Source organism: Martes martes (genome assembly GCF_963455335.1).
Source record: "Martes martes genome assembly, chromosome: 5".
In the NCBI taxonomy this organism is placed as follows: domain Eukaryota; kingdom Metazoa; phylum Chordata; class Mammalia; order Carnivora; family Mustelidae; genus Martes; species Martes martes.
The window spans coordinates 151,756,525-151,766,174 of record NC_137892.1 but is presented as its reverse complement, the minus strand read 5'-3'; the positions used below and the strand labels follow the sequence as shown (position 1 = coordinate 151,766,174).

The following is a 9,650-nucleotide window of genomic DNA, read 5'->3' as shown; positions in this document are numbered from 1 at the left end:
TTTTGTATAAAAATATATTATCTCCAGAGATAGTATCTCTAGATATATCTAATGTATATTATTAGAGATAATATCTCCAGATATGATATATATTACATATAAAATATATGTGTATATAAATATCTTTCATATATGCATATAAAAATATATTTTAACAGTATATATTCATACATATATAATTATACAGATGTATATATTACATATATTATCTCTAGAAATATCTCTATACATAATATATATTATACTTTTAAGTTTTATGTGTGTATAAAATACATATTTAACACAAATTTTATGGTAAAAAGATTTCCTACACAATAACTTCATTTCTGGGACATAATCCTTCTACTAGAGGCAATAGAGAAAATTCTTGCTCCCCTGAACTGGAAGAATGTTTCACCGTCTTCTATTTGCATACACCTCCATAAGGCTCTGTTTCTGAGTTTGAAACCATAATTTTTTTAAAGATTCATTTATTTATTTGTCAGAGAGAAAGAGAGCACGAACAAGGGGAGCGGCAGGCAGAGGGGGAAGCAGGTTCCCCGCTGAGCAAGGAGCCTCATGCTGGACTCAGTCCCAGGACCCCGGGATCATGACCTGAGCCAAAAGGCAGATGCTTAACTGACTAAGCCACCCAGGCAACCCAAGTTTTTTGTTTTTTTGATTGAAGGAGGTTTCCAAGTGGATAAACTCCAGGACTAGAAACGCCTGAATCCATCCCTGCCTTTGGTTATTCTAAGTGTGCAGTTCAGAATGCATAATGCTAGTGCAGTCTGATAAACTATAAAACCCCAGACTCATTTCATAGTATCTCTCCTGCCCCAGTTCAGTTCCAATTCAGATTTGAAAGTTTCAGGGTGTTTGGTGTGTGGACGCAGGTACTACAGGCTTCTCTTATCTTTGTTTCCCCCCTGCTCTGGTTTGCTTCTGCTCTTGACCTCTCTAGGACTGGCCTCAAGGGGAATAAGCACAAGTGGCTGGTGCAGTAGCGATGTGGAATGGGTGTCTGTTGGCACAGCAAGTCATCTCAAACTTACCCCTTTACTCTTACACAGTGAGAGCTTTTGTGTATTGCTTGGCAATATTTTCTTCTGAAGCTTCTCTGCTTCTCAACTGATGAAGACAATATCTTCCGTGGGCTGGCCACCCGTGACTCCTCCTCCGCCCCTAGGTTTGTTCTAGTACCCACTCTCTGTTTTGGCCTCCCTCTGCGTTTTCAGATAGAACCCTTCAAGGGATGTCTTTTTAAGGGCATCCCGTGGCAAGGTCTATGTTTGGATTTTGAGAAACTTCTCTGGCCATGGAAATGCAGCCTGACCGAATACACTCCCTTCTCTTTTTCTGTAGGCCTTGAATTTCTCAAGTCACTTTCTTCTGGCTTGAGATCAAGGGGAAACATCACCTCTGCTTCCCCATGGGTGTGTGTGGGCCAACATAGCTCACTGATAACTCGCTCTGAAGAGATCTTCTCAGTCCTTCAATCTTTTTAGACTGAGGTCAGCAACCAGCTCACACCAGCAGGACCAGTGTGGGACTGCTGTTGCCTCTCCTCCACTCCACTTGAAAAATCCTGAAGGAGTGCTTTAGCATCTGTCTTCGAAAGGAAAGTAAGTGTACTTAAAGCTTATTGTTTTGTGCTTTACCTTAGCAAGATTAAGCTGAAGTGGGAAGAATGTCCTGTGATAACCTGTCACACTCCCAAACTGGAAAACACAGGAATATGGAGATGAAACGAGTCTGAAAGGACATTTTGGCATATGGCACCAGTGGTACAAAAATGGCAGGCTACTCCCGTCATGTGAGAAGGTGGCCACCCAGTTCTGGAGGGCAACGTGCTCAGAATAAAACCTTTCCATTTCTGACCTGGCCAATCAGGCACATCTTTATTTAAAGCGGTCTATAATTTCCTTTTCTAATCTAGGTTTTGACTTCTAGGTATTACCCTTAAAGACAGAAAGAGTGGCTGTAAGGAAATGTCAAGCCTAAGAACCAATGGATACTTCTTCATGTTGTAAATGGGCCCACAAGAAAAAACCTATCTTGGTTTCCCATGACTTAATAATCCAGTGATATACTTGGTCATGGGGATTCGAGTCCATAGCATAATCTCCGGGCCTCTACAATAGGTTAGAAAAATTTACCATCCAAACACCCAGCAGGTTGTCTGAACCGGTCCTCATAAAGAAGTGAAATTTTATGGAGATAAGAATTTCCATTCACGTCCTATCTGGAATGGAAATAGAAGCTTATGAGTTTAAAAGACTGTACTGAGTTACTGGGATAAAATTATTAAAATGTTAAACACTTTTGATCCTTGGTTATCCGTATGATATTGGCGCGTTTGTGAATTATCTCAGATTTCACACACTCGCTCCTCCCCCTCCCCCTCTTCAGGTAGGCCAACAAAGGACTCACACTTGTAGATACTGATGTGCACTCTTACACTGAACCCATCGGCAATAAAACCTACATTGAAAGTAATAAAGAATTTTTTTTTTTACCGTGGCCTCCTTCATAGTGACTTCCGGTGTATCAGACAAGCCAGTTAAAACTTCTCGCGATAGGCGTGCTAAGCTTTCAGCGGGTGGGATGGAAGTGTGGGGAACACTCTCGCGAGACCTGAAGATAACCACAGCCCCAGCGACCAGAGGGAGCGGAGGAGGACCGGAAGTCCTTCATCTTGAGATCAGGCCCTATGCTGATAGGGCGCTGACTTTCACTGTGGGAAACCGTTTTTCCCAGGAAACAGGAAGCCAGCCACCTGGCTGGAGGTCTCGCCTCCTTGACCTCTCCTGCGCTTCCAGGAGTTTATCTGTCGTTTGTGCTTGCCTTTGCTCCCTTTCCTTGTTGTGTCCTTATAGTGGAAAAGAAGACTCTTAGTGTCTCCCCCACGACCTCCGCTGAACCGGGTGGATATCTCATTCCCGGAGCTGGGCTTCCTGCCTCACGCCCCTATGTAGCTGGGAAGTGGGGCCTGGGGATGTCTGGACTCCTGGGACATTGAAGGAAGGGCGGGGAGGGCACAGAATCCACCTTCTGCGTCTGCTACCAGACGCGGCTTCCCCCTCCGCCATGCACCCCGCGGCCTTCCCACTCTGCATGCTTGTGGCCACTTTGCTGTGGGGAGCGGCCCCCATCCAGGGACTCGTTCGAGCGATTTCTGACCACAATAACAGCATGGACTTCGCAGACCTTCCAGCGCTCTTTGGGTCTGCCTTGAGCCATGAGGGACTTCAGGGGTTCCTTGTGGAGGCTCAGCCAGCCAACGCCTGCAGCCCCGTTGCTTCGCCACCTCCAGCTGCGGTCAACGGGTCAGTCTTTATTGCACTTCTTCGGAGATTCGACTGCAACTTTGACCTCAAGGTCCTAAACGTTCAGAAGGCTGGGTATGGTGCAGCTGTGGTACACAATGTAAATTCCAACGAGCTTCTGAATATGGTGTGGAACAGTGAGGAAATCCAGCAGCAGATCTGGATCCCGTCTGTGTTTATTGGGGAAAGGAGTTCCAAGTACCTGCGTGCTCTCTTCGTCTACGAGAAGGGAGCTCAAGTGCTCCTGGTCCCAGACAATAACTTCCTCCTGGGCTATTGCCTCATCCCTTTCACAGGGTTTATGGGACTGCTGATTTTGGCCATGGGAGCCGGGCTGATAGTTCGTTTTATCCAGCACCAGAAACAGCTCCAGCAGAATCGACTGACCAAAGAGCAACTGAAGCAGATTCCTATACATGACTATCAGAAGGGAGACCAGTACGACGTCTGTGCCATCTGCCTGGACGAATATGAGGATGGAGACAAGCTGAGGGTACTTCCCTGTGCTCACGCTTATCACAGCCGCTGTGTGGACCCCTGGCTCACTCAGACCCGGAAGACCTGCCCCATCTGCAAGCAGCCTGTTCACAGGGGTCCCGGAGAAGGAGAGCAGGAGGAAGAAACTCAGGGGCAAGTGGGTGATGACGAAAGGGAGCCAAGGGACCACCCTGCCACAGAACGGACCCCCCTTCTGGGCTCCATCCTCACACTTCCCACATCCTTTGGCTCCCTGGCCCCAGCCCCCCTTGTTTTTCCTGGGTCTTCGATAGCTCCATCACCATCTCCATCCTCTTCTTCCTCTTCTGCTGTGGTCCTGATCTGATACCCCTCTCCAGCTCCCCTCTCCTCTTGAGACCTAATTGCGCAGTCCCCCTTCCTCCTTTCTGTCTTCCCCTTTGAGGGATAGGGGACATTTCCACCCCAGGTTTCTTTCTCCCTTACCCAACCCTATCCTTTTGAGGGGGATGGGTGTAGAAAGGGACGGGGTCTTCACTTACTGGGTTAATAAAATTGTATTTCTGGAATTAAAAAGAAAGTATTCAGAAAGCTGTCAAAAACAATTTGAAAGAACATACTTTTATAGTTTGTGTCAAGGATAAAAAAATGAGAGACATTATTTTAAATCACTCGGAGTGTCTTAAATTTACTTTGGGATATTAACATTTCATATTTGGCCTCAGTGCAATTTTTCCTATCTGTAAAAATTTCAATGAATTTCTTTCAACCATTTTTGAGAGGGGTGAATATAAATTGAGTAATCTACACTTGTTTAAATGTTTGTCATCTCTTAATGCCTAAAGAGTGCAAAACTTTTGAAATATCTTATGTGGTCATGACAAAATATAACTAAGTTGTAGGTCACCTGTCCTCTGCTCTTCCTCTGTGTTAAGTGGTTATGTAAATATAACAGATTTAATTGGTTTATAGCATGTGGTCATTTAGAGTTCAAATATGGCTAATTGGGGTAGAATTTTAAGAGAATGCTTTTTAGCTTTGTCTTTCCACATCTTGGAACTAAAAAACCTCTTTAAATGAAGGATCCGTGCTACCTGAAATGCTTTTCACCTGAGAGTGGTGATTGTTCAGCCATATTTTCTCTCTGGAGCTGCCTATGTGTAATTGTATAAGATGAGAATTTGCTAATAAGGGATCATTAACTACACCCTTCCTTTTTAGAAATTAAGGTCATTTTTGCCTTTTAATGATTATTTATATTAGCTAAGCAAGTTCTTATTTGTATGCCCAATTTCAGCTCACCTCAGTCTTCCCAACACTGCATTGATAATGCAAATGAATAATATTCCCAGTATAACTCTGTTATTTGGATTAGAGTTTTCTCTTTCATGAAAGCCTTGAAATAACTCTTATAACACACTGAAAGACTTCTATATTGGGAAACAAAATCAAGAGTTAGAAGAAGATGTAGTATTTAAGCTAACATAGAGTTTTATTTCTATAAAGATGCATTTACAATCACAATTTTAGAACTGAGATGGTTCTATTAAATCAGTTGTAAATTCTACTGCGATTGATTATTTGTTCTATTCATTAATGTTATGCTCCAGGTTTTTATATACGTATCCTTTTGGCATGAGAGTGTATTAAAATGTATGCATTGAGAAGCATCATGCAGTATCGAGGGCCACAGAACCATAGGGTCCTCAAGGAACAGATCCTGAGGTGAAGTTTTGTGTTCATAAATTGATCGAGGAGTTAAGGAAGCAGAACTGGGCAGAGGAAAAAGACTGGTTCACCGGAGAGCACTGTAACTGGGATGGCCCTGTAGAGGTGTCCCAAATCACAGCAGGAGGGCAGGTCCTCATGCCCTTGAAGTGCCCAGTCATTTCTCACAGGCTGACACAGGCAGAGAGGAGTGATCTTGGGCGGGTAGCTTTGTTCAGACAAGGAGAGTTTCTGGAGAGAAACTCACCTGAGAACCTTCAGTTTTGAAAACCTTCAGGAGCTAGAGAAATGAGCGCCTCAGTCTTGACGGAGTGGGGGTGGAAATCTGGGCAGTTTCTATAAAGATTTACTAAGGGTGGGTGGATCCAAAGAATAACCAGTGTGAGAAACTTTAGTAGCTTACTTTGTGCAGGGGTCCTTTTCTGTTACAATACAGAAGGGGTCCTTTCTGTTACAATACAATACTCTGAGGTGAGTACCAGATGGGAGCATCATACGGAAAGTGCCTAATTAATACTTGTATGATCTTCCTCTAATGGGAAGCGATATGGAGAGAGTGGCTTTTGTTAAGCTGAGTTGATGATGAGATAAAAATAAGAAGTGAAGTCTGGGAAGTGTGCAACAGTATTTCCCCAGCTTCTGGGCCAGCAAAGGGCAACTGTTAAGAGTTGCATGTACTCACTATGTGTCTACTGAACATCCACCAAAGGCTTGATGACATTCCAGGAGCTGCAAGGACCTGTGACCCAGAGAAGGAAGATCTCACTCCCAATTCTCTGGTACTCGGAGAAAACAAATAAGTAAACAGTCATTACATAGCAGAACGCCTGTGACAACTCGTAAGAGAGGATGTGGATGATCCAGGAAGGATTATCCACTGGTGTGCTGGAGCGGCTCATACTGGCTCATTAGAGCCAGTTGTTAATTTCTCAGAAGGCTTGTCACATTGTTGCTAAACGCAGGTGTTATTAAAAATTAAGTTATATAAACTTACAATAAAATAAATTATATTAAAAACAAAGTTAATACAGACTCAAAACTCATCAATTCCTGACTATTTTGCTCTTATTTATGCTCTAGAGATTCTTCATGTCTGTTAACTCTGTCTCGAGGTAGTTCTCATAAAGTTTGTGCTGCTGTGCGTGTCTCCTGATCTCTGTGTCAGTGACATCACATTGGTGCCTGAAATTGGTCATGACAGCAGTATTTATAGCACAGAAATTGGGAAATGCTCCCCCCTCATCTCACTTCATCAGGATTAGCTTTATTGTTCCGTTGATTATCTGGGTGTAAGGAAGTAATAGAGAAAATGTTAATAATGCAGATGAAACTTAAATGTATCTCGTGTCTCCAGCCTTTGCTGGAAACTTAAATGTATCTCGTATCGTCGTGTCTCCAGCCTTTGCATGACAAATAGCACCAAAAAATTGATGAAATATCGTTCCAGGGTTTTAAAACTAGTCTCTGACAAATAAATCCTCATGTCATTGATGAATGAGTGAAGTTGTCCATACATCCACAGTTTTCCCCCTTTTGTTTTACTTGTTAAGATAAATGGAAATATCAACTAATATTTATATCAGAACTATATTAGTTTGTCAGTAGCATGAACAACTGCTGAACTGGGAAGTAATCAAACATTTATTCATGGTCTAATTGTGTGAAATCATGGTTGAATTGCAATCATACTTCGGCTACAAATGCAAGAGTTCAGCAAAAACCAGGCTAAGTATTCTGGGAGGATGAATTAGCTATGTCATATTTACAATAAAGAGTGTTGTGTATCTTACTATTTTCCTAAACTGTGTACTAACACCTGTTTGCATCGGTAGACATTATAATGGAATTATGTACATAGACGCATTTTTCCTACAAGAGCAGGTTGTTAAACCTTTTCCAGCAAATCACTGGATAAAGCAGAGCCAGTACAGAAATTGGCATAGTTACTGTGGGAGCACATGTAAGGGGATGTAACTCAATCAGGAAGGATGGCATGAGGGGAGAAAGAAGAGGAAAAGGAAGATTTAGCTGAGATGGCTAGCCATATTCAGATTCCTCCCCTTTCTCTCAGACTGTGCTCTGCTTTGTAGCAGATCATGATGAAGATAAAATTCACAGGCTCTTCTTTCATTCTGCGATCAGCACTGCTGATCACAAATGCACTGGCTGTTGTTTGGACATAAGTGCAGCACTTCTTATAGTCCTTCCTGTTTTTGCTACAACCACATTTTTGTGACAACCTAATAAGCACTGTTGAAATCACCTGCTTTCCCTCGTGAGATGCTTCTAGACAGTCTGGCTCTGTGTGGGTTCTCTGTTCAGTGCTCACTGTTCTTTGAGTTATTCTGGGAAACCTAAGCCTCTCCCACATCACTGGAAAGCACCATCTATACATCACCCAAAATGGCAGGGCTACTTCCTCTAGCTCCTGGCTTCCATATTGAACGTGATAGGGTTCATTACCTTCAAGAGACTGTGAAGGAGTGTTCTACTCAGCACACCACAGGAGAGCATTTCCTTAGGTGAGATTCTGCTCTCAGCCCTTCCAGATCATTTTTTCCTACGTCCCAGTTCTCAAGTCTTCCTCCTCCACATTTATTTTGCTCTTTTCCTCACATAGATAAGCTTTAGTTAATTTTTATAGAATTCATAAGACTGAATACTTGAGAAATAAGAAATATCTTTGAGTTTAACATTAAAAATTCATGGTTTTTTCCCAGTCAAAACCATTTTTACTATTCTTTAAGACTTTAAAGAAGTGATTAGTAAAATTGTTTTTTAACGACAAACGTAGAATTCTTGTGGCTTATTTTTTTCTTTAAAAAGGCTATCTTTTTCTTTAAAAAGTTCATATGTTCATATGTTCAGTATAGCACATACCTAGGCTGTAAGTTTCTCAGAGAAAGAAACAATGAATTTTATCTAATTATCATGAGCTATGAGCGCTGTCACTGTCATATACCTAAAGTGAATACATAAATATTTTTATTTTTTTTTCTTTTTAAAATACATGAATATTTTTAAATTACTTCTTTAAAACTTGATTATATAAATGAGGTCATAAACATTTTTTGTAATTAATATGTCTTCTATCAAAGCAATGTGCAGTGGAATGTTTTTAAAGATGCATTAATGTTTTCAAAGATGTAACAACCAGCTGTGTTGTCTCTGATTTTCTCAATAGTCACCCTAACTCCAAACATTACAAAAAATCTACTCATCCATCCATCCATCCATCCATCCTTTCAACCAGCTGATAAGCCAGTCATACACTCTGTAAATACTAGCCTGTGTTCTAGTTATATAACAGTGTGCAAGATAGAAAGGCCCTGCTCTTTTGGGAAGAAGAGAATATGAAGTCCGTCAAATAAAATGGGATAGAAAAAATATGTTTCTGGTACTTCTCAGAGTAGAGGCCTTTAGGCGGGGAAGAAAGATCCAGAAAAGCATGGGGGAGGAAATGCACATTATGTTGAGATTTCAAAGGTGTAAACGTGCTGGGCCCAGGAATGTGGAGGGCAGTAGTGTTCAGGCAGACTGCAGCACAACGGCTGCAAAGCTACAGGGAAGAGTATGTGACATGTTCTAGGAGCAAAAAGAATTGCCGTATTCCGAGGGCTTGGATCATGAAGCAGGGAGGACGTTTTGATGAGGCTGCAGGTGTGAGAAGAGGCTAGAATGTGAGAGGTTCAATTAACTGGTTAGAGGATTTGGCGTTTTCATCATGAATGAAGTGCAGAGAACGGGTTACTATGCAAGGGCGGACAGGACTAGGGCTCAGGAGGCCAGTTAGAAGGTGGTACAGTAATCCACACAAGAGAGGATGGTCACCTGACCTTAGGTGGTGGCTTAGGGATTTGGAAAAAAAAATGGTGTCATTCAGGTAAACTCTTTGTCACATGGGTCTGGGAGAACAAGAAAAGATCCAAAGCAGAAAGTCTTCGCAGTCAGAAGACACAGGTAAAAATCTGTTTCTATTCAGGTCTGTTGTATCATCTTTGTAAAACTAGTAATTTTTGGTAATTTGTTTTTGAGAACTATAGTTTAGTTTTTCCTTTTAGCAAAATCGATTAGCCTCTGTTATGATTGAGGAGGCATGGGGTGCCCAAGTGGCCCAGTCAGTTAACCATCTGCCTTCGGCTCAGGTCATGATCCCAG

The 9,650-nt window shown here is 42.1% G+C and overlaps 1 protein-coding gene across 1 annotated transcript; it reads left to right on the top strand.

The window, feature by feature from the left end:
* Positions 1-3,069: 3,069 nt before the first annotated feature.
* LOC308343256 (E3 ubiquitin-protein ligase RNF167-like) lies at positions 3,070-4,131 on the top strand (the record flags this gene model as incomplete). The annotated part of the gene is made up of 1 exon (XM_080804300.1): positions 3,070-4,131. The coding sequence occupies one exon, from the start codon at positions 3,070-3,072 to the stop codon at positions 4,129-4,131; it is 1,062 nt and encodes a 353-aa protein (XP_080660426.1).
* Between the last annotated feature and the right edge of the window lie 5,519 nt (positions 4,132-9,650).